We start from the raw sequence: 25,256 nt of genomic DNA on the forward strand, positions 1-25,256 counted from the left end.
ATTATAAAACTTCATTAACTTATATATTGAATTACTATTTCTCACTTTCGCCTAGAAAATATATCTTATAGATAAGTCTGTTACATAGATTTAAAAAAGAAGAAGAAAGTCATCATTTTGTGAAGGAAAAAAAAGAGGTAAAGATTGATAATGTAAAGGTAAAATAAGCGTTTGGAAAGGTCAGTTGATCATGTATGACGGGGAAAATGTCTATGGTTCAAAGTTGAGGGGAGTTTAATTTTTAAAGCAAAATTCAAGGGTATAAATAATATAAATAATTTTCACCATTCTCATAAGTCATAATTAGGAACCATACTTTAAAATAAGTGCATGGATCTAACACCATTGTCTATCTCCCTCTTCACGATGAAGACTAATTTTAAGTATGTATACGGTAAAATTCGAATCTATTTGTGTCCGATAAGAATCGAGGTAAGTTTAAAGCTGCCCGATATCAGATCAAGGGAGGACAGGGTCGTGACAGTTAGTAGGGATGGAAAGCCGTGGGGTCGTGAATACTTTCAACTCTGCATCAACACCGAGGTTATTCTACTGAGTACGGAAAACCCGAGCCTAAAGAGCACACTCAATATAGGTTCGGATAATCAGTTATGGAGCAGGCCACGAGTCACCTGACCGTTCCGCCACTTGCGTTGACAACAGTACAGGTGTCAGACCGTACGGAAGCAGCCTTATCCATTTTAGGGTTTTTCTGGAAGGGCTTTTCCTACATTGTACTATGGCCCATTTACAGTTAGTTATAAATAGAGGGCTGTCCTTTTCATTTTTAGGTTACCTTTTTCACTATTCTACATATTGTAATCAGAAAAGTTTCAAAGGAATTCTCTTAAGTTGTCACGACCCAACCCCGTGGGCCGCGACCAGTGCCCGAGCTGGGCACCTATACGTACCCGATACCCCAAATTAGCATATTAACAGAATAATAATATAATAATAATATTAGTGGTCGCTACAGAATTTAGCAGAAAAGCAGACTTGGCACACATAGGCCGATAAGGCCATCACAGAACAGAATATCCCAAACATATGTACAGAACCCACACAGATGTATCCACAGACCTCTACAGAACATATCATAATCATAAGACGGGACAGGGCCCCGTCATACCCTGAACAAAGTACATATCCAGATAGCAGTGACAGACTGTACCAAAAGATGGGCTCTGTAGAAGAGAGCGCCCCAAATAGCAGAAATAGGATCATAAACGTGTGGATCAGCGAACCTGTCGTCAGTACCTGCGCGGCATGAAAACGCAGCCCCCGAAGAAAGGGGGTCAGTACGAAATATGTACTGAATATGTAAAGCGGAATCACAGAAGTCAAATCATAATGGTTACAGAAAATGAGTACAGAATCCAGAGTGTCAAATGCATATTTCCAAAACAGACAGAATGCGTACAGAAACATATGTCATATCATATCATATCATATCCGGTCCCTGACACGGGACTCGGCAGACAGAATGTGGCCACCCTCCCGACGCTGGTGCCACTATACAGAGGAATCAGAAAAAGGGGCGTGGCCCCGTATCATATAATGTCATATCAAAATGGCCATACAGATCAGATCAGAATAGGCGGACATGGCACATCATACTCCACAGACCCATGTACGCGTATACCTGCCCCCTCACATCGGGACGCGGCGAACAATGCAGAGAATTACGCTTGACAACATATCCTGGCCCGGGCTCAGTGTGGGAAACATTGGGACATCCACGAATGGAGTAGTGAGAGACTAATGCAATTTAAAAATATAATAAATGTTTTCAAAGACTCGATGAAGCGTATCAAAGACAAACAAATCCAATGGGGTCGGACGGAATCATAATAAATGTATTTCGGATATCATAATAAATTACAGAAGTATAACTTTCCCGAAGTCATTCCGAGTGTCAAAATAATTTATAATATTTAACAGAATATTTAAAATAATATTCGTTAAGCGATTAGTAGGGTAATTAAAACATTTCTTTAAAAAATCGCTTAAAAAGGAAGCTTTAACACATTAGGGGCAAAACCGTAAATAGCGGGCCCGCCTTGGGACAAACAAGGCGGCGGGCTCAAATTGTGCCCTCTAAGCATATAGTATCACCTAAAAAGGTTATACAAACATTCTATGACTTTCTGAATAATTTAGAGCAAAATTGCATAATTTCAGAAAAAACGTATCAAAATGGTTCAATTCTACTGAAGGAAAAACTGAAATTTTGTCTTGCGGATTCCGAGGGCCAAGAGGTCCTTCGAGGCCCGGATCCGACCCTAACACACTAGGGGCATGCCAAGGGAAGAATTGGGGTTGCTTTACATACCTTTCGCGCTCCTTAAGCCTTTCCAAACTCACTTCCCATTTCGTCGAAAAACTGCAATTGGTCAAGTTTACCAATTGTGAATTATTAATGCCATTATTTCAACTTTAAGCATATTTGGCTACCGAAATTTCGGCAGCACTTCCCCTATACATATGACACCCCGAGAATTCAACTCGGCTATAAATCATCAACAACAACCCAAACGACAACAACAATATCAACAATGAACATTAAAAACACAAATATCCTTCAACTAGTCATTTTTCTCACAAGTTGACATAATCTTCAATTCAACCCAACTTTCAACTAAGATCAATAATTTCATATTCAACAACCATCATGATCATCACCATATAGTTCTAGAAACATTTCATATCGTTTTCCTTAAGATATACACTCGATATACATGATATACAATCTTCTGCCAAAATCATAATTTATGCAAAACATCAAATCTTTGGCATACAACTTCATAACAAGTTTCCAACTTCCAAATTCATCAATGGTCATCACAACTAACAACCAAACAACTTCATTTCCTTAATGTCGGAAAAACCATACTAAAACGACATAAGTTTCTACATTCCAATTCAATACAAACTTATATCATTCTAACTTCATTTACATATCAAGCATTACAACAACACTCCAATACTCTAAACAAACTTAATCCATTTCATTCCCAAGTCAAATATACCACACGGCCATATGCTATTTTTCTCCATTCAATCAAATTTATTCCACTTTCATTCTCAACATAAATTCCATCACATTCACAACTAGAATACAACATGAATTCTATACATTTTTGGCTATACAATATACAAATACACATGGCTACACATATATACCACACACCCACTTTGCAAACTTCCATTTCTCCATACAATCAACACATTTCTATATACTACAACCCAAACAAAACTCCATAACACAAGAATAAAGGATAAATTCTTACCTTTTCCTCTAGTCTTCTTTACTTGAATTTGTGATCACTTTGGTGAACCAAGGCCTCCTTTCTCCAAACCAACTACACCAAGTTGAAGAGGGGACTCAACTTAGTAAGGAAACCACAAAATACAAATTTTTAACACAAAATTTTTGGTGGTGAATTTTCCACACCAAACCCGAAATGCCTTCTTTTTTTTGCTCTTGTTTTGCTCTTCTTTCTCTTCTAAGTCTCTTGAACCTTCTAAGGGATAGTGATCCCTTTATAATTAATTAGCACATGGAAATATTCATTAAAGCCATGGGTTGGGCCTCACTTGGCCGGCCACCCCTTAAACATTGGGCCTAAATTTTTTTTTTTTTTTTTTTTGGGCCAACTCGGTTGGTCCCGAGTTGGGTCTAGCCCACTGACCTTTCGACCTTAAAACGTTCATAACTCCTTGTACCGACGTCACCTGGGAACCCACGACCTATGGATTGAAAGCTAATTCAATTATCTACAACTTCTATTTCAAGGTATTTTCGAAATTCCAAACTTACAATACAGTTTTTGCCCCCCAAAGTCAGGTCACCCGAAAACGTTTTCTTAAAAATATTCGTTTGGAGGGTTTCCACTTTGATTTGGTCCAAAGGTACTTCATGAGTTGTGTTTAACTTTACATATGTGATTCATATGACTTTTCAGATGTTCCAAAAAAAATCTCGGTATGTGGGCCCCACCCCAGCAGATGCTCCGAGGTTCAAAAATACGGAATATAACATAAGTATTTTGGCTCGGTTGAAGGAAGCGCTCTCCAGGCCGGACCAATTCACAGTGTTTATCAACTTGTCTTCTTTGGTTCCCGTTATCGTTATTTACCAATACATATCGCTACTTACTCATTGTTGTCTTATATTATTAATTAAATCTAACCACATATCCTATCAACCACTTACAAATTTAATTGTTATCCAATATTTGGGGTAAACAAAGTATATAAAGTATATGAATTTACTGTAACTGTGTGAACATAAATAAAACTGATAATGTTAAAAAATTTCTATTAAGTATTCTATTAGAGAATGTTGCAGTTTAAACTTAAGAAGAACGTCTTCCCACAGTCAAAGCAAAATTTCGAGTATAGAGTCAATCTTCTTCTTCTTTGAATTAGTTACTTTGACAAAACTTTTACTAGTTGAGACATTCTAATTGTCCGCGGATCTTTATTAATTTGGACTTAGTAATCATAATATTTTTTGACTGATTTCGACTAACGAATAATGACCCTTGACTAGAAACTAAAACCACAGTGCCACACTCAAATATTGAAGTCCGATGAAAACATAAAACAGTCTGTTGGGGTGTCTAGTATTGCAGCCAAACGCCCACATATCTGCATTTGTCATTGTTATTATTATTATTATTATTATTATTATTATTGTTTTATTATTTTTTTTTTTTTTATTTTTTGTGGTTGAAATGAGTTTTTAGTAAATTAAAAGAAAGGGGGTCTAAACTCTCCTGAGTTTCAAGATATAACCAAATCAATATAAAAACCCGACTTATTTTTACTTGGTTTGATTTGATTTTCAATTCGAACAATACGATAATATTTTGATTTGGTTTGTATCTAAAAAAAAAAATGGAACCAAATCGATTATACACACACTTATATACACACAGACTTAGTCATAAAAAGTTTATAAACACACACAGTTAGCCATAAAAAGTTGACAAGACATAGCCTGTAATTATAGCCTGGTCATAAGCAGACCTTCTCCTTGAATGAACACTATTCGGTCACCGGAGAAATCGGGATTTACTCTAAAGGTAATCGAAATATATAAAAATAAACGTACGAAAGAAGTTAAGAAAATTTAACATATAGCACATATATACATAATCATATTTTACCTATACAATTTATACAGTGTAATTTTTCAACAAAAGAGTGTCAGTTAAATAAAGATGGCTCCGCGATGCAGGGGCGGATCCACCGTTTATGGTGGGGGGTGGTATGACACCTTCTAGATTGATAAATTTTTTATATACCTATATTGCAATTTGTTTAAACTAGGTTAAATATTTGATCCTGGCACCCCCAATCGCAAATTAGACAAAGATGTCATGGCTGGTAGACACAGATTTAAATCTATCTTGAACATTTCTGACTCCCGTTTTTCTTGTGCTTTTTAGTTCCTTTGTACTAGTAATTCCCTTTTCGGCTCTCCCAATTTTTTATTTATCTTTTTATTAGCTATATTGTCTTTCCTCTATTCTATTATTTTATATGTGATCTCTAGCGAGAACACACAAATAGAAACTTCAAAATCCCTTAAATTAAGCATTTTTCTTAATTTCAAATCTGTCAGTATTTAAATTGAAAAACTTGGGTCTCAATGGAAATTTTGGATTGAGATCAAAATTCAATTTATTTTTATTTTTTTATAATTTCTTTTGTTTATTACTCCCTCCATCCATGTTTACTTGTCTATATTTGACTTGGGACACTCTTAATAAGCAATAAATAAAATGAGAAATGAATTGGAGTACTTAATAATAAGGGTAAAATAGGTATAAAATGGTAAATTATGTCTTGGTTTTTCAAACTGTACAATTTACAAGTAAAAGTGGACATATATTTTTAGTATAGTGGACAAATAAAAATGGACGGAGGGAGTGTATTATAAAAAATTGTGCTATTCTATAATTGTTAAATTCAATTTAAATCACTTTACTACTTCAATTGTGATGGAAATTTCACGAGCATTGCTTAAAAAATACATGAAATTTATGATTTATTTTTGAGAACTTGCAGTTTATCTAATTCTACATTTACTTATGGGGTGTAATTACCTATTGAAGAGTTTTTCTATTATTTTTCTTATTTTGATTGGTGTTATTCCCTTATTGAAGATGTTATTTTACTTGTGCAAGTTCATTTTTTAATATACATAAAAGATGAAAATCCCTTGGTGAAAATGTTGATTTTAACCTGTTGTTAATGAGTGTGATTCCTTGTTTAAGCTGTTAATTATGTTCGTTTCTTAATTTTTGAGATTTAATTTTCATATTTGCAAATAAAAAAAGGCTTATTAAGTTGACCCGAATAAACTGAAAAGAGATGGAGCCGACCCAACACGTTCCTAACAAGATGAATATTGAAGAAAATTATGATACCCAATACCTTCAAATCTTAAATTCGCCTCTGCCGCGATGTGACTGTAATATGAATTAGAGGGACTTGTTAGTTCCTACATATAGTTGCACAATAAAGTATAAAGTGGCTCCCATCACCACGTAAAACCCAAAAGACGAAATCAACAAAGTGTTGGTCTAAATGAGGCCCACCCGTACGCACACGGCACCAGACTTAATCATATGACTACCAACTTTCTCGCAGTGCCTATTTAAACTCCTGGCTCCCATTCATCACTTTATATATTCCCTAGATTGCTTGTCTTAATTACAGGTGCTTAATTAGTAGAATTAACCTAAGCTAGATAATATCTTATGGAGAAAATGTTGGTTCAAAATGGTGCTAAGAAGATTAATAATAAGATTAATGAGTTGCTTCCGGCGGTTAATGATGAGCATGGAGGAGTTATTGTACAAGTAGAGGGTCCTATGGAACCCAATGTCTTCCATTACATGCTTAAACATTCCATTAAAGAGTGGAAGCTGCAGGTATAGCTAATTAATTTGTTGATTAATTTACTGTTTCTGACTGGTCACATCTATATAGCTAGCTTCCCCATAAAATATATATGGTGGAAAGATTCTACTCTTTAATACTTAAAAATGTTGTTATATTTTGCAGGGAAAGAAGGGGGTGTGGATTGAAATGCCTATTGAACTTGCAAATTTGGTTGAGATTGCAGTTAAGGTAATTTCTTCAATACATATATTTCATGCATAAGGGGGTTAGTGGAACTCCACTTGGTACACTTAGTATGCATTTCATTTTTATTTTCCAAGAACTTCAAAAATATCGTAGGGTATGTGTTAGATCCTCAAAAATAATATATTTTTGAAGGATCAGACATAAGTACAACTATATTTTTGAAGGATTCCAACAACTTACGTACTATGAGAAACTACCTAACAATCTTGTTTTGAACAAACATCAGATTCTTATTTCTTAATTACTAATTGCCATGCATGTCACTGAAATAGCTATATGGCATAATGTGAACAGGAAGGATTTCGGTACCATCATGCAGAACCTCATTACCTGATGCTTGTACATTGGATTGCTGATACTGAAAGTACCATCCCTGCAAATGCGTCACACAAAGTCAGCATTGGTGCTATTGTCTTGAATCACAAAAGAGAGGTAATTCAAAGCTGCTGCAATTATCACTCCCTTTGTTCTAACTTATGTGTCATATTTTTCTTTTTAGCTTGTTTTAAAAAGAATATCCTGCTTTCTTGCTTAGAAACAAATTAACTTTATACTTTTTATTTTACCCTTATTAAAGAGATGATCTATAGTTACACACAGAGGCGTATCTATGTGTTAATTTTGGGTCATGTGAACACATGGTCACTCAACTAAATTCGATATATTATGTGTATAATTTTGAAAATATATCTAATATAACCTGAAGGAACACATGGTCAAACTAGGTCGAGTGAACACTGGTTAGGAGCTTTGTTTATTTCCTCAAGATCTTGGGATCAAACCTGAGCTCCAGCACGTTCTATGCTTTTATTTTCTAAAGCAGCCTTTTAACTTTCTTTTTTATATTATTCTAAATCCCTTTTCTTCTATAATTCTAATTACCTAAAAGTAAAAAACGTGTTTCTTTTTTATATTACAGCTAATGAATTTTCCCCCCTTTATTTCTAATTACCCAAGTTCCAAAAGGCAAAAGAAATTAAAAAAAACTCCATAGGCGTTAAGCTGCAACGAACCAAAGACCAAAAAAAAAAACAAATCCATAGCTAATGGTGAACCCATCATCTTGAAATCCTGGATTCGCCTCTGGTTACACAAATATTTATGTTTTATTTTAAATCACAAGTTTCAAAAGTCTTCTTTTCTTTTTTAAACTCCGTATCCAGACATATATTGCCACATAGTTTTCTAGATTATCTAATGTTTGCTAGGTTCGGGACAATACAATGTGATTTTGAACATGTCAATGACATTTCTCTAGCTATATATACAAAAGAGCACATCATTAAAATTGAGAAGCTTAACGGTAAAAGAGTTTTCATATGTGAAAAAAGTGACTCATTTTTAAAATGCTCTGAGAAAAAAGGTGTCATACAAAATGGAACAGAAAAGATTACATGGAAATTACTCCCTATATACATGCATAATGAAACGACTATTTAGATTCTAAACTTTGTAAAATATTGTTGGTTTCAGTTGCTTGTTGTCCAAGAAAATATCGGCAGATTAAAGGGAAGTGGTATATGGAAGATCCCTACCGGTACTGTTGAGGAGGTATATATATATATATATATAATATATGTACATATGCACATGAACTCATCTGCTAAAGCCAGCTCTCAGAATGCCACTTGTCCCCTAAAACTGTATATTTGAGCTTTTCTTGTTCTGTCAGGGTGAGAGTATATTTGAAGGTGCAATAAGGGAGCTAAAAGAAGAAACTGGAGTAAGTACATAGATATGATTGCTGAATTAATTTATATAAATCCATACACTAACACATCCCATTTCTGCTGTTAATGTAACTATTTTGTTGTCTTAGATTTAATTCCTTGTCTCTTTACTGCAGATTGACACAGAATTTCTGGAAGTGCTTGCATTTAGGTAGGAAACTTGTACCATAGAGTAATTCCAAAAGGAGAAATACCCGTTGTGGCTAAAACTACAAGATTTAAATTTCATATTTAAAAAAAAAAAGTTAAAAACGAATATTGTAGAGTCATGATCAAATATTGATATCTGATTACTAAAAAGTCCAAAATAAGATTCAATTTGTCAAGGTCCTTGCTTTTGTGTACAAAAAGAGATTTAACTTTTAAGATACATCTAACATTTTGGAAACTTGTGCTGGTTAAGTAGAAGACATTGACAATGAGTAGGAAGAAAAACAAAATCACAAAAACTGATTGGTATTTGAATAAGTGTGATACAAAGAATTCTTGACAATTCAATACATACAATGTGGAAAATGTACGGATTTCTTCAGTCTTGTTAATTATTTTATCATGGGCAAGCAGGCAAATACCCAAGTCATTCTTTAACAAGTCAGACTTGTTCTTCCTTTGCATGATGCGCCCTTTATCATTTCACATCCAAAAGCAAGACTTAGAAATTGAGGCAGCCCAGGTATGTAGTATATTTTACGAGTTAAAGTCCTATGCAATGATGCTGTGTAAAATATATAGAGACACAATCAGGTCCTCCAATTTCTGGGATAAATTAGTAATTGGCAACTTGAGAAAAATAGATTGACCTGCTATCACACATTAAAAATCCTACATCGTAAGCATATTCTTCCTCGGTCCCAATTTACGTGTCACTTTTTGTTTCTCGAGATTCAAACTATGTGAACTTTGAGTAAAATTTTAAAATATACTCAATCTGTTTCAATTTATGTGAATCTATTTCCTTATTAGTCCGTGCTAAAAAAGAATGACTCCTTTCTATATCTTGGAAAACATTACCTTTATGCAATTTTAGCCACAAAAAATATATGTGACTCATTTAACACTACAACTTTAAAAGTATTCTCTTTTTTCTTAAACTTTATGCCCAGTCAAATGGGTTCACATAAATTGAAACGGAGTGAGTAATATATTTTCATCATATAGACATGAGAAGAGTTACAAATTATAATACTTATTGTATAGTTTTTAAATATCTAACTTTTAGTTTTAAAATATTGAGTGATCTAATTCAATTTAACTTAAGAAATTAGTTAAATTGACTCTCGAGAAGCCAAAAGTGTCATATACGTAAATGGGGGCGGAGGGAGTATAACTGAAGTCCTTGTTTTATTTCTATAGATTTAATAAGTAATCTCAAATCCTATAACGATTACTAACTCTTAACATGATGTTACTTGCAGTGGATGGCATTTGAAGAGTATGCCAATCAACCTTTAATTCAGAAAGATGGTCTTTCCAAGTACATCAAAGATCTATGCTTAGCAAAGGCACAAGGAGATTACCAAGGATTCACTCCAAAGCCAATAACATCATCAGTTTTTGATAATCATATGAGTTCCCTCTATTTCCTTAAGGATGCTCTGGACCAGGAATATTCATCACTGGAGGACCAGGATTAATGCATTATCATGAATTCTTCTTTAATTAATTCTATTCAATTAATTTATTAGTGATTATTTTTTGTGGTAATTGTTTCAATTGCCTCTACTCCGAAATAAAGCTGTATCTAAAAGAATTTATGTATGTATCTTCTTCTACGGAAAGTACAATAAAGAATGTAACTTTTTTAGAGGAAATTTCAATAATGTACAATCCAGCCTAACAAATTACATTCACGTAGCCATAATTTTAAATTACATTCGCATAGCTGATTTTTCATGGTATACAACATTAAACAACTTTATACACTTATGGTAGATAATGTATCAACCTTGTATAAAAGTGTATAACAGGTGTTTATGCACGCTTCTATATTGCTATACAAAATTATACAAGAGGTGTTTATACATAAGAAGTGTTTATACACACTTCTACACTGTATAAAAGTGTATAAAAATGTATAAGAGGCGTTTATGCACAGCTTACCCTAAATAATACCAACATTAAACTCTAAGCCAAACTAAAAACACTTCAAAAACTTTATGGGTTCGGGTAAGATTAGAAATATGGCAACTTCGACTGACCATCCAACATCGTTGTCAGCCTTATCATGTCCATTTGAAATGGAGGCAGCAGGGTAGCCAATTAGTCGCAACACCCAAAATGGATCACCACCTATTTCACCATTCATTTCATCCGCTGATTCACTCAAGAGCAGTTCCCCTCATTATTATTTGTAATAGATCTGTCAGCAATTTAATCAGTTGCACAGATTCCTTGCTATGGAGGAGTACGTAATCTACATAGTAAGGAACCTGTGCAGCGGTCTATATACTCCTCCATTAACTGCTTGAAATTTGTGTACAAATTGGGCCATTTCGGGTAAATATTTTCTACAAAGAGACATAGAGTGTTATTTTTCCCCTTTTTTTCCAATTTGCCTGCGATCATCTTTTAGCCATCCTTCTTTTTCTGCAGGAGTTGTTAATATTTATTTTCCTTCTAATTATGATCTACACTAATGGTAGAATATTTATTTTCTTCTTAATATAGAAATATTCAACAATATTTATGTTCCTTTCAAGCCTAGGCTCTACGTTAATTGCAGAACATTTATCTTCTCTTTATTTGCTTATAAATAGTAATGTACTCTTCTATCTGAATGAACATAAAGAGTTATCAGTCATTCTCTCTTCAATATTCTCTCTATTTTCTTTTAAGTCTAAAAGACAAGTACTACCTCTAGTACTGAACAAAAAGAAAGTGGAACCATAATCTGAGGTCTAATTATTTCGACTCTAGTGCTCTTTTCATTTCAATTTACTAGACTAACATTATTCTTAATCCGTTGCAGAAAGAACGGTCGAACTTGAACTCCAGAAACCCTTTTATGTCTCAATTAAAGGGGCACACATGAAAGCTTCATTGTGACTCAATCTTATTATTGGAGAAGAATGAGGTAAATGGTGTACGATAGAGATGAATTCCTGTATACTCTAGACTATCATCCACGATATATATGGAACATAATTTGCTTTAAGGAAAGAGCTGGCTGGCATCATTTGCCTCTTTTCAGAAGGCAAGATAAAAAGTAAGCAAGTTGTTTGCTTGTTCACAAATCATTTCCAACTTAATATTTGCTGTAAGATATTTCAATGAAAATTAATTTGGAAGGTCCAAGAGAATTGAAAATGAAATTTAAAATGATAATTCTAGGGTGACATCAAGTCTAGAATGTATTTTAGAAAGTGCAATTTTAAAATTGAGTGGGAGGTATATTCTTCCATTTCAGTACCATCTATTAATCTTAGTTGGTTGTGACAAAGAAATTACTATTAGTTTTGCTTGAGTTGTCAGCGTAATCAAGAAAGAAGTATGAGAATAAGTTAAAATAAAACAAAAACAAAATTAGGTGTTAAGAGTAAGTTATTGCGTTAAAGAGAATTTTATCACCAAATTTTAGTAAGATCGAAGTTAGTCTTTATAAGATAACAATATAAAGGTTTTAAATTGTGAGCACGCAACTAATTGTGTTAAACAAGTTGTTTTGGAGCCCAACTGATCCTCAGAGTTTTTTTTTTTTCTTTTTTTTTTCCTGATTTTCCACACGGTGATCGGTACCACTATTGGTGTTCGACGATGTTTGGAGTCGAGTCGAAAAGTACCACATTTGTTTCGGGGGGAAGGGGGTGTAAAGCATAATTTTTTATTCTGCCAGTGTTGTAAGAATATAGAATATGTCTCTTTATATGGTCTTAAAGAATCCTCCCCTAATAATGAGTTATCTTTCGAAATTAAGTTAGATTTATAGTAAGTTATTTTTGAGACTGAATTTTGCTCGTAAATTTTCGAGGATCAATCATCAGTTGTAACAGGGGATCGATTTACGGAACCTTTTCAAAGCAAGTTATACATAATCAGTTAATCAGTGGCATCAAGCTTCTATCTTGTAGATATCCCTTCCGCTCCATTATTTAATGGAGTAATAAAAGCATTCGCCAAACACGTGATTCAAGAGAAAATCTTGACTTCAAATCTACAGATCTATACCCAACTTACAAAGCTGATTTTATTTATACTAAAAAATGAAATTGCCACACAATATAAATTGTAAACTAATCTCATTTCTTTCAATTTTTAGCGACTCGAGACCAAGAAGAATGCTAAATTCATTGATTAGCGTATGCAATGTATTAGCTATATATAGGTTCATGAATTCGTAGATTTTGGCTTAGATTATGTATACGTGTCAAATTTTTTACTAAATATCTACAAATAATAGATTCTGAATCAGTAAATTTTATGAAGCTAATAGAACTGTGACTTTGATCCCATAAAATTCAAATTTTAAATCCGCTTCAATGATAATCCATATAACTGTTTTCGTGAATTTAACGGAAAACTTCATTAACCAATTGTAGAAAATTATAAGCCTAACGTAAGTTAGGATTCACAAGCAAAAAGTTTCCATGTAAATATAAATCAAATTTCACTCTGAAGTAGATAATCAAAGAAACAACAGTGAAAAAAAAAAAAAAAAAAACACTCACAAAACCCGGTAAAAACAATCCTACTGCTACAAGTACAAATTACAATTCAAGAGCCATCGTACATTGGCCAATCTTATTTCAGATCTAACACATAAACAGCAAATCTGTTCTAAAGAAAGAAAAAAAAAAAAACAAACAAACCAGAAAAGATAAAATTACAGCAACAAAGTGAATTGTTTTTAAAAAAAAAAAACTCACAAAACCTGGTAAAAAAATCCTCCCGCTACAGCCTACAAGCACAAATTACAATTCGAAAGCCATCTTACATAGGCCAATCTTATTTCAGATCTAAAACATAACAGCAAATCTGTTCCTTAAAAAAAAAAAAAACTAGAAAAGATAAAATTACAGCAATAAATTTCCGAACCAAAAGAACAAAACCGGGACCACCAGTGCACCCGCACTGTATCTAAACCCACCATTCTTATCATCCGCCTTTGAATCCGCCACTTTATCTGTGGGCCCACCTGCTGGAGAATCCGCCGGGGAAGCCGGGGCCGGGGGCGACTTATGTTTCTTCCCAGCCGTTTTAGGACTCTCCGCATCAGCCTCAGGTGTAGGAGCAGGTGCTGGTGCAGGTGTCGGTGCACCTTTAAATAATTCAGTAGGTTCCAAAACTGTATCAATAGAAAAAATAGCTAATGGTTCTTTATCAACTACGGTCCCTGTAACCCTCGCAGTCACTATTTTAGTCTTCAACGTCACATCCTGACCGTCATTTTGAACAACGAAATCGTAATTATTAGCTCCATCTGTAGCTAACGTGTTCATCATACCATTACTTGTTCTCAAACTCGATAAAGAATTGTACACTGGAACCCCATGATATTCAAGAACGGATTGTTTCCCCTCAGCAGTTAGGTTCTTGAATTTTGGCGCAAATGCTTTCATTGCGTCGTCGGTTGGACAAAATATCGTTACACCACCTTGGAGATTATCTTCGAATGTTTTTTCAGCAGGGGAAGCTAAGAGTTTATCCGCGAAATATTTGCATCCGTGAGCTGACATTATAGATGTGAAGCTCATTGCTGGTGCTGGAGCGTCACCTTTAGCAGATGGTTTGATTTTACTGATCTGAGAGGAACAATATGGAAAAATGACCGCAAGAAAAATGGCCATCGTGGCTGCATTTTGGAGCTTCATTTTTCTTTGGAAGAGCGAAAGAGAGGCTATGGCTAATGGATACTGTGTGGAGTGGAATGGTCAGTTGAGTGATGCTTAACTGAAGTAATAAGTGTGTGCTTGGGAGAGAAAATGGTTCTTTATGTTTGAGGGTGAGTTCAAAATAGTCCCTTAAGCATGTATTGAACAGTTTTCGTACTTTAAGTTTGCCAAAAGTTAATATTTTTAATCTCCGTTAAATATTTTACCAAACTTTATCCGTTAAACTTGACCAAATTATAAAAAGAAATTAGAGGGAACTCACATTTAAAGGTACAATTTTTGTATTTTCTACTATTTTAAATTTATTTCTAAGGTCTGGTGTAGTCTTTTGAGGTATAGTTTCTGCTATTCCCTTCGTCCCAAAAAGATTGTCCTCTTTTGACTTGACACAAAGTTTAAGAAATAAAGGAAGACTTTTAAAATGTATGGTCCAAAACAAGCCTTAAATATTTGTGTGGCTGTAAATCATCTCATAAAGTTAAATTATTTCTAAATATAGAAAGATGACAATCTTTTTGGGACAGACTAAAAAGGAAAGAAGGACAATCTTTTTGGGACAGAGGGAGTATTTTTTTGTATCTTCTTAGCGTCTCTTGTAGTCTGTTGTGTTGCAGATTTGATGGGACCTTCTCGGTGCTTATATTTACAAAAATTGTCACTGTTTCCTTCAAATCTACTAGACAGAGTATGATAAATATTTTATGTAGACTAAGGACCCCTTTGACCAAAATTATTCACTTTTTTCCAGAAATTCTATTCACTTTTGTTGAAAATCAGAGTTTGGTCATGAAAATTTCAAGTACAAATTAAATTTGTATTTGAAATTTGTTTGTACTTGAAATTTGAAAAACACCTAAAATTCTGTTTTCACTTTCAATACATTCAAACAACCAAATATTATTTGTAAAAAACTATAAACAAATACAACTCCATCTTCAATTCCGCGTTAAAAAATTCCAAATAAAGTGAAAAATATTTGATTTCTATAGCCAAACGCTTACTAAGAGTGTTACTTTCTGCTAAACTTTAGGGATCAAAACTTAAAAGTGCATACTTAAGAGACTATTATTAACATACTCTCAAACGCAAGGGACCATTTTTCTCATTTTCTCCGCTTGGGAGTAGCGAGATCTGAAGTTGAGTACCTATTTTATTGACCAGAATGACCCTTGCAGATAATGCCACTGAGGTGTGGGGTATTGCTGACTGGCTGGCAGTCTGGCTGATTTGGTTGTTCTCGTTTCTTGTTATGAAATTTTTGTAACGACTTGGAGAGTGATTGTTTCCAAATTTACAATCACCTTTAACATCAAAGTAATAATTGCAGTGTGATTAAGAGCCTGTTTAGATGGACTTAAACTAAGCAGCTTATAAGCTGAAAATAACTTATAAGCCAAAAAAAAATAAAAATTGGGGTAGGCTAACTTATTTTTTTTGCCTTATAAGCTGTTTTCGACTTATAAGCTACTTTAAATAAGCTAAGTCAAACGAATCCAATTATTTTTTTGAGCTTATTTTATGCACAAAATAGCTTTAAGCTAGCCAGTCAAACACTCAAAAAAACTGAAAACAACTTATAAGCAACTTATAAGCCAATCCAAACGGGCTCTAATTAACTTGAAAAGGACCAGAATCTTCATTTTAATCAAGCAAGGGCGTTTTTAGGAAAAATTCAAAGGCAAACTCATTTCAGCAACAAGCTCTTTTTTTAATTGAACTGTTGTTCAATAAAATTAGAGACCTAAAGTCAAATTTAAATAAAATATTTTAAACTTATTTGATAAGATTAATTAATGAAATAAAAATTTAGTTTCTAATCTATAGATCAATTAAATATGACACGAAAAGATATTCAATTTAGAAACACTTAGTTGAAATTCGAAAATCATCATAATAGGAAGAATGGATGAATAGAGGCAAAGGAGGAAGAATCATATTCAAAGGAGGTAAATATAATAGTTAAGGAAAAATTAAAAAAAATTACAGTAATTTACTCTTTCATCCGTACAATCTCAATCAAATCCTAAAGAGGAACATAAAATTTGAAATCTTTAATTAATAATAGCTATAAATTCATAATATTATATATAACAATTTTAAAAGCAAGCGGAGTCTGAGCGTATACCATTGTATTGTTTTCATATTGAGCTTCACATTCTATATTGAACATTTATAGCAGTCACTGGGGCTAGTTTATTTTCTTGAATACTACTAAAATTGGTTAAGCTTGAAAGTATATTTGAATGCATGATTGTTGTTAGATCAATGAAAGAAAATAATTATCATGTATTACAATGAAAATTTCTCACATACGGATAATTCAATAGTTCATATGTGTAATTCTTCCTAAACATATTAATTAGCTAATGGAGAATTTAATCAATAACTCTAGTGAATTGAATTTGTATTTTATGTCTATAGAATCGTAAGAGCCAAAAAAACTAAAACTGAAACAAATCAATATGAAAATCGAACCAAATCAAATAAACATCGCTAATTTCAAGCATATTTTTAAAATAGTAAAAGGTGCAATGGATGAATTATTTCGTCTATTGACTCCTTTTTTGATCTAGTTAAAGTGAAAATGAAACAAAGAGATACCACTTCACTTGTATTCTTTCCTCACAAATGCAATTAGGAAACAGATATATTCTGTTCTAAGATTTCTATAACGCTTTTGTCGTCTTCCACTTGCGCCGAGTCACTTAAAAAATACTTTATTATTGAACTTGAATATCTGATAGAAGTTCACGTAAGCGAAAAATAATGCCGAAGCTAGTTTAATCTGAGACTCTTATGATACTCCTTCCGTCTCAATTCATACGGCGGTTAATTTATTTGAAACGTCAAATAACTCTTTCTTTGATTACGATTTTTTCTGACTATTTTCATATATTGCGAATTATTAGTTAAGCACATTTATAGTTCTTATTATGTGTTTTCAACTATGTAAAGTTTATCATAAAATATTCAGGAGAATCTATATTTAAAATTGAGACAAAAGAATTGTTTGACTTCTTAAATAGGTTAACCCTCGTATAAATTGGAACGAAAGGAGTATATTTTTATATCTTTAAGTTTAAATTTATCTTTGGTGAGATAATTTATAATTATAACAATATTTACCATCACAAAATTAAAAAAAAAAAATCTTTCTTTTCTGAATGACGTATCAATCAAATAATACACAAAAAATAAGGAGGATGAGTATCTTCGAACTTCGAAGAAGAAAATAAAGAGTCTAGTTGGCATGTATGTCCCAGTAATATGATGCCACGTGATTTAGCAGGGAAGACAGTGAGGCTTCCCCACCGACAGGAAGCCAAAGCTTCGTGGCTTGTGCTAGGTTTAACGTGTGATGGTTCTCCATTCTCTGTAAAGCTGCACCCAAACTTTGTTATTACCCAGCTATTAATGTTTGTTTGGTCTAACTTCATTAAGAAGTTAACAAGGTCAACAACTTTGGTGAAGTCTTAACTTACCAGGGTTCTTATATGAAAATATAAAAGCTGAGTATGGATTTATAAGCACTCAACATAAGCAGCTTGAAATCAATTTTGAAGCAAAACATTTGTGGATGTTAGAAATCTGAGAAAATAGGAACTGACAACATGGGATAACTTAATCGGAAAAAAAAAATGCACTTAACTTATCAAAAATGACTTAATAATGCTCTCCTTTCACCTATTAAATCAAATTTGCCATAAATTTTTATTTTCAGGTTTAAAAAAATTTGTCTCCCTTTGGACACAATTATATGACACTTACTGAATTTTAATCAAATACGTGACCTTCATTAGTTCACATAAAGCTAGTAATTTATACTACTCCCTCCCTTCCATAATAAGTAGTATTTTTAGCTTATGCGCACCCCTTAAAAATGTGCTCACTCCTAGAAAATTATTAGTGTTTTCTCTAACTTACCCCTAATTAATGCATAGAAAAAGAAAAATTACTTAATGATTCTTGATTATAAATAAGAGTAAGTTTAAAAGAACAAGATCAATTTCTTCTTGGAATCCTAAAACAACACTTATTTTAAAATAAAATGAAAAGCCTAAAACATCACTTATTATGAAACGAAGGGAGGGTCAAAAATTAAATATAGGTATTACAAACAAATCATATCCTGCGGGAACTATTGTTTCCTTCCGTGGGGCTGTTAACTAACTTACCATCCATATTTATTTTCAAGACAAGTAAAAATTAGAAGGATGTCTAAGCTGGGCCCAGTTAGTCTGACAATGCATTCTAAACTAAGTTTGTTTCATGGGAAAGTTTCATAAATGACTAACTTGGAAGGCTTTATTTATGCATTTTAGCTACATTTTACCTATTACATGACGTAGCAAACCTGTAGCAAAACTCAACACTTGTTACTTATTGTATTTGCATCGCTGTATTCATGAATACAGTCATTAAAATTTGCTGAATTTTGTATTCAATTTAAATGTGTTCAAACTCAACTGTATTCATTGTAGCTATTTTTATATTGTATTCACTTTATTATATTTAATCAGTTGTATACAAACACAAAATTTTGCACTAAAAAAGTTAACAAATACACTCAAAAACTGAATACAAAGAAATAAAATTCACTCTATTCATTTGTATACACTTCAAAATTCAATGTATTCATTTGTATACAAGAAATAAAATTAACGAATATACTCAAATACAGAATACAAGAAATAAAATACATCCAAACACTAAATTGTATGCTAAAAAAATTAAAAAATACACTGAATTGTATGCTAAAAAAATAATGAATACATTGAAAAAGAAACAAGATTTTTCAAATCCGGCACCGAAATCTGACCGGAAAAAGCCACCGTCGGCCAGACTCCGACAAAGCAACATTTGTCGACGGTGAAGATCTCATGTATATCCGGTCAGATCCGGCCAAAATCTGACCGGATCTGACCGTCAAAGTTCGTCGGAGAAGGATGGAAGGCCAATCATTGAAGATCTGATGTATATCCATCAGATCCGGTCAGATCTTGCCCGAATCTAACCATCAAAGTTCGCCGGAGAAGGATGAAAGGCCAATCGGTGAAGATCTGATGTATATCCGATTAGATCCGGCCAAGATATGACCGGATCTGACCGTCAAAATTCACCGGAGAAAGGTCGTGGTGGCCGGCGGTAGAGCATTGCGGAGATGGGAGAGAGAGAGAGAGAGAGAGAGAGATGGAAGGGTTGGGTTGGAAGTGAATAATGTGATGATGGGGTATTCTACTTTGTATATATATATATAGCTATAAGTTATATTTAACATATTATTATTAGCTATGAGATGTAATTATTTTAAACTATAGCTACTATATATAAATATGTAGTAGAGTTAGTTATGCTATGTAAAATTCCCCTGTTTCTTCTCTTCATAAATGTGAGTTTAGTCCTCCACCAGGTATCATTAACGGACTATATTTCGGGAAATTTGCACGATTGTCATTATTCGAGGGTGGTCTTTAATTTTTGGCCCTCAAACTGTTGGTCTTTGCCTTTTGTCCTTCGCCTAGAATACTTTGAGATACTGGGTTTGAACCCCGACTCAGTAAAAAAAAAAATATCGAGTTTGAACCCCGACTTAGTGAAAATAAATAAATTCGCAAGACAGAATTTCATAGCAAAATAGGCGTAAGGCCTACCTTTTGCCTTGCAAAGTGAAAAAAAAAAGCCTTAAAGCAAATTCTGCATTAAGGCAAACCTCTGCATTATAAGATGGACATTTGCCTGAATAGGTGTACTTTGCCAAGAAATTCTGCCTTGCGAAATCCAAAACTCTGCCTTGCGTTTTTTTTTTTTTTTTAAATTTTTAATTGAACGTGGGTTCAAACCCGGAACCCATAGAGTTAAGTGAAGGGAAAAAATTAAAGACCACCAATTTGACGGACAAATATTAAAGACCAGTTCCTTTGAAGGATAATCCGCGCAAAAAAAATAATTGTTGTTAGGCCTGGCCCTTTTGACTCCACAACAGTCCAATGTATTCGCTAGTGAAGTTGCTTTATCTAATGATGCAAGAAGAAACAGAAAAATCTTTGAACAGAGAAGGATAACCAACATATGGTTCTGTGCCAACAGGACAGAAGTACATAGTTGCAGTTTATATCAGTTGACTGCACCAGACTTTGCATAAATGTTAGAAATGTGGGTGATTTCATTACTTAAGAAACTTATGCGTAGAGGAACACGACTAACAATGGCCACTACTTGGGAAATTAAGGCGTTGATCACATCAAGAATGGTGCTTTGATATGAAAAAGACGTACCAAAACCAAGCAAAAAGCTTCCACCAAATGGATAACTGTGTCTTCTCCCTAGCTCCATATTCATATGAACAAAGCTCATATATAGAGTTGAAGTAAAAGGGAACACAACACAAGCATTATATTAAAACCCACAAACAGAATGGACATAAGATTCTGTGTCGCTTTAGATGGAACAAAAGAAGGAGACTGCAGTAAGCCAGAACCGGGACAAAAGATGAATAGTTGGGATAAACATGAGAACAATCGTCAAAGTAATGCTAACAGCAGATGTGATATATGTTCTACCAATTATGCATAAGGAATCAAAACCCTCCATGTTCAATGATATACATGAGGCAAACATATTTATACAAACTCCATATGCTAGCTCATTTGAGGCGAATAATAGCCACATAACTTAGAAAGGATAATAAGTGAGAAATGGGGTTTGAACGGTATAAGACTACATCCTTAACACAAAAATCCATGATTTTATGATCCCTAAATGTCCACAACATTACGTTCAGTATGCATAGCAGGTAATGCTCTACTGAAAGTCTCTTCACCACAGGCTGTTTAGGGTAAATAGTCACACATCTTGGTTTCACCAGTTCACCATAATCTGTATACAGAGCCATATTATTAATGTATATGTTGAAAGGTGAATTTTATCTCTCTGGCTTCTGACCAGTTCAACAGTAGCATGTATTTCACCAAAGAGGAAGCTCAAGGTAAAGCAACAAAGTGCAATCCTATGCATCCTTGCGTTAAAGCAAATGAGATTTACATTAACAAAAGTGAGGCGTTCCATATGTCCTAGTTACTAGCATGACTTCCTCTTGGTGCTCAAGTCCAAGGGCAACAACCTCATACTTAATTTCAACGTAATAACTAAGAATATATTTCAGAAGACTTAATTAACATCTCTGTCATAATTTCATGATAGCAAGAATATTCACTAGCCAACCAGGCAACCATACAATTAATCAACATATGAAATTGAAGATGGTGATACCAAGTACATTGAAGGGACAAAGGGATCTCCTACAAGTTAGGAGCAAATCTTTGCCATTTGGCTTTTGAGTATCAACATCTAAAACGTTTTAACATCCCAAAACATTTTAGCGAAAGGGGGATATGATCACCTAAGTTTTCCCAAATAAACAAAAGATCCAGATTCATAAAATTAAGAGAATTATTTTTTCTATCCTTGATTCAGCATATTGTATCTTTTGTTCAAGAGTAAAATCTTAAAATTATGTAAACAAGAAATGGAAAAGGCACTGGCAAGGGAGACAAATAAACATTGTACCTAAAGAAAGTGCATACTAGTGGCAGTACCTAGGTCTCTGTAAATAGCTCAAGCTCTAAGAAGGGGTGAAGGGCACTCTTTGAATTGTCTCACAGAATAACATCAAAGCTAGATGTCAATGTTTTGCATACCTCCACTTGCTTGCCCTTTTCAAGATAAGACAAGACCCTTAATCAAAAATCATGATACAACTAGTATTTCCCTACTGCCTAATGAGGATCATAACTTTCTCTTCAAGCATCAACATAACTATATGATGCAGTATCATATAGTAACATGTTACCTCATCCAAAAAAAAAAAAAAAAAAGAATCATGATGTAACATGTTACCTACAAATGGGGATTGAACTACCTACATACGCAATAAAAAATGACTACTTGTTGATAGCATCACAACCTTTGTGGCACTCAATGGCATGGAATCGAGGTCCATGAATGAAAGCTATAGAAGATCAGAGGATGAATCCAGGCAGAGGCAATAAAATCAGGTATTTCTTCTCTTTGCCTATCATAGTGGACAGAGTAACTTGGTACCAATTCTAGTTAAGATATTCTATGAAATAGTTGAGGTGTATGCAAGTTGGCCCGGACATTACGGTTATTAAAAAAGAAATACCTCTATCTGAGTTTGTTGTGGCAGATAGATAGGAAGAAAGTTTTAAAGCCAATAAAAGAAATAACAATGTTCCTAATTCCATCACAAGAACTTACATATCCATATTTTAGAAACAGCAAAATGATATGCATGAATAAAAGTGACAAAAGTACAACAACAACATACCCAATGTAATCCAACAAGTGGGGTCTGGGGAGAATAGAGTGTACACAATCCTTAGTTCTACCTTGTAGAGATAGAGAGATCGTTTCCGATAGACCAAAGAAGTTTGAAAAAGGGAATACAGAAATGAAAGCAGCAACAACAACTAAATAATGCCAAATGGAAAGCAATACATAGCATTCAAAAGAAAAAATAGTAACAATAACGAAATAATGCGATAACTGAAGCACAAGAAACAAAGGTGGTAACAGAAATCGAAGAACAAGCTACTAAAATAGCTAGTATTATTTTTCAGCTAAAGCAAAAATTAATTAAGTGTACAAATAGGAACCTCCAAAACAAGTACTCACTTTTGGAGTTGTTCAGAGCACTTGTCTATCAGCAGCTTCAGCAACAATAGGCAACCTAGGTAACTGCCCCAACAAACAAGAACTAGAGCCATAAACTAAAGAAACCAAAAGAAACAAAAACACAGTACTATCAAAGCTCATCATCAAATCCAAACCCAACCCATCTTTTGGATTAAAACTCCTCTCCAACAAATCAGGAAAAATGAGAAGCACATCAAGAACAATAGCTTGCATAGTGTTGAACCTCACATATCTACTGAAATTCTGATTTCTAACAACAATAAAGTAAAGGGTAAAGAAAACCAACAACCCATTAAGTGGGAAACTCTTAAATACCCTTATAGCTGGTACTAAAGGTTGTATAAGTGTTTGGATTGGTGCAAACTGTGTTATAACATATTTGCCATACTGAATACCATCAAAGAAAGGGTAGAAATAAGTTATGGCTGAGATTAAACGGTCTGGGCCATCAGCAGAGTCGTTGTTGTTCTTGGATTGGGCTAGAATTGTAGGCCTTTTGAACTTTCTTAGAAGAAATGGTGAGTGTCTTTTGAGATGGGAAGTGAAGGGTAAGGGTGTAATGGTGGTCGATAAAAGATTGGTGATGGCCATTCTTGAGGATGGCCAAATGATATTTTGTGTTTTGGGGGCAGAAAGAAGAAAAAGGGGGAATAGGATTGGAGGGTAGTAGGTAAAGTGATTGATTTTTCAGTAGTCGAGAATATGATAAAAATGGTCCCTTATGGTTGAGTATAGGTTCACAATAGTTCTTTAAGTATGTACTTAATAATCTTGGTCTTTTAAGTTTGTCAAAAGTTGCCACTTTTAGTTTTATCGAACTTTGTTGGTTAAATTTGACGGGAATTACACACAAAAAAAAAAAAAAAAAGAAAAGCAGAAATTCACCTTTAGAGGTACAAATTTTGTATTTTCTACTATTTTAATTTATTTCTAAAGTGTGGTGCAGCTTTTTCAGGTTAATTTATGATATTTCTTAAAAAAAAATTAGTGTCTAGTGTAGTTTTTTTGTGTTGCATATTTTAAGATTTGATGAGACTTTTTTGGTGTTTTATAGTTAATTTTTTTTTTTTTTGCTTTTCACTATTTTCATCAAATCTAACAAATAGAATTCGGTATATTTTATGGAGACAAAATATGTTAATTTTTGGCAAATTTAAAGAACCAAAACCGTTGAGGATGGCCAATATTTTTTTTATGGGGAGAAAGAAGAAAAGGGGATAAATTAGGATTGGAGGGTGGTAAGTAAAGTGATCTTTGATAGTCTGAGAAAATGATAAAAATGGTATCTTATCTTTGGTAGTAGATTCAAAATAGTCCGTTAAGTATTATATGAGCAGTTTTTGATTCTTTAAGTTTCTCAAAAGTGAGCGCTTTTGATTTTCATAAGATATTTGTCAAACTCTAAATGTTAAATCTAACGGAAGCTCTAGGAAAAATTTAACCAGAAACACCAAAAGTTTTCGCCAAAATCTTACAAATCACATCATCAAAACTATACTAAACACAAAAACGTACCAAAAATAAAAGAAATTGCACCTCTAAAAGTTGCACGAGACTCTTGAAATAGACCAAAATAATATAAACTACAAAATCAGTACTTCTAAATATGAGTTCTTATTAAATATTTTCTATTTTCGCAGTTGCGGTCAAATTTAATAATCTATTTGATAGATATCTTATGAAAACCAAAAGTGCTTACTTTTGACAAACTTAATGGACTAAAACAGCTCAAATGATACTTAAAGGGCTATTTTGAACCTACTATCATGATGAGGGACCATTTTTATCATTTTCTTGTGATTTTTCAGTAGTCCATTGA

The 25,256-nt window shown here is 33.5% G+C and overlaps 3 protein-coding genes across 3 annotated transcripts; 1 reads left to right on the forward strand and 2 right to left on the reverse strand.

Annotated features, from left to right (window-relative positions):
- Positions 1 to 6,773: 6,773 nt before the first annotated feature.
- LOC132637713 (nudix hydrolase 10-like) lies at positions 6,774 to 10,528 on the forward strand. The gene is made up of 8 exons (XM_060354764.1): positions 6,774 to 6,947; positions 7,081 to 7,146; positions 7,459 to 7,596; positions 8,638 to 8,715; positions 8,837 to 8,887; positions 9,011 to 9,045; positions 9,459 to 9,567; positions 10,310 to 10,528. The coding sequence occupies exons 1-8, from the start codon at positions 6,774 to 6,776 to the stop codon at positions 10,526 to 10,528; spliced, it is 870 nt and encodes a 289-aa protein (XP_060210747.1).
- A 3,069-nt stretch (positions 10,529 to 13,597) lies between these two features.
- On the reverse strand, positions 13,598 to 14,846 carry LOC132636293 (fasciclin-like arabinogalactan protein 1). The gene has a single exon (XM_060353103.1). The coding sequence runs from the start codon at positions 14,699 to 14,701 to the stop codon at positions 13,904 to 13,906; it is 798 nt and encodes a 265-aa protein (XP_060209086.1). The 5' UTR covers positions 14,702 to 14,846; the 3' UTR covers positions 13,598 to 13,903.
- Positions 14,847 to 23,311: 8,465 nt separating this feature from the next.
- Positions 23,312 to 24,143, reverse strand: LOC132636296 (protein TIC 20-v, chloroplastic). Its single transcript, XM_060353104.1, has one exon. It carries the CDS (start codon positions 24,026 to 24,028, stop codon positions 23,429 to 23,431), a length of 600 nt encoding a protein of 199 aa, XP_060209087.1. The 5' UTR covers positions 24,029 to 24,143; the 3' UTR covers positions 23,312 to 23,428.
- Positions 24,144 to 25,256: the final 1,113 nt, after the last annotated feature.

The sequence above is a fragment of the Lycium barbarum genome, chromosome 4 (assembly GCF_019175385.1).
Source record: "Lycium barbarum isolate Lr01 chromosome 4, ASM1917538v2, whole genome shotgun sequence".
Taxonomy (NCBI): Eukaryota; Viridiplantae; Streptophyta; class Magnoliopsida; order Solanales; family Solanaceae; genus Lycium; species Lycium barbarum.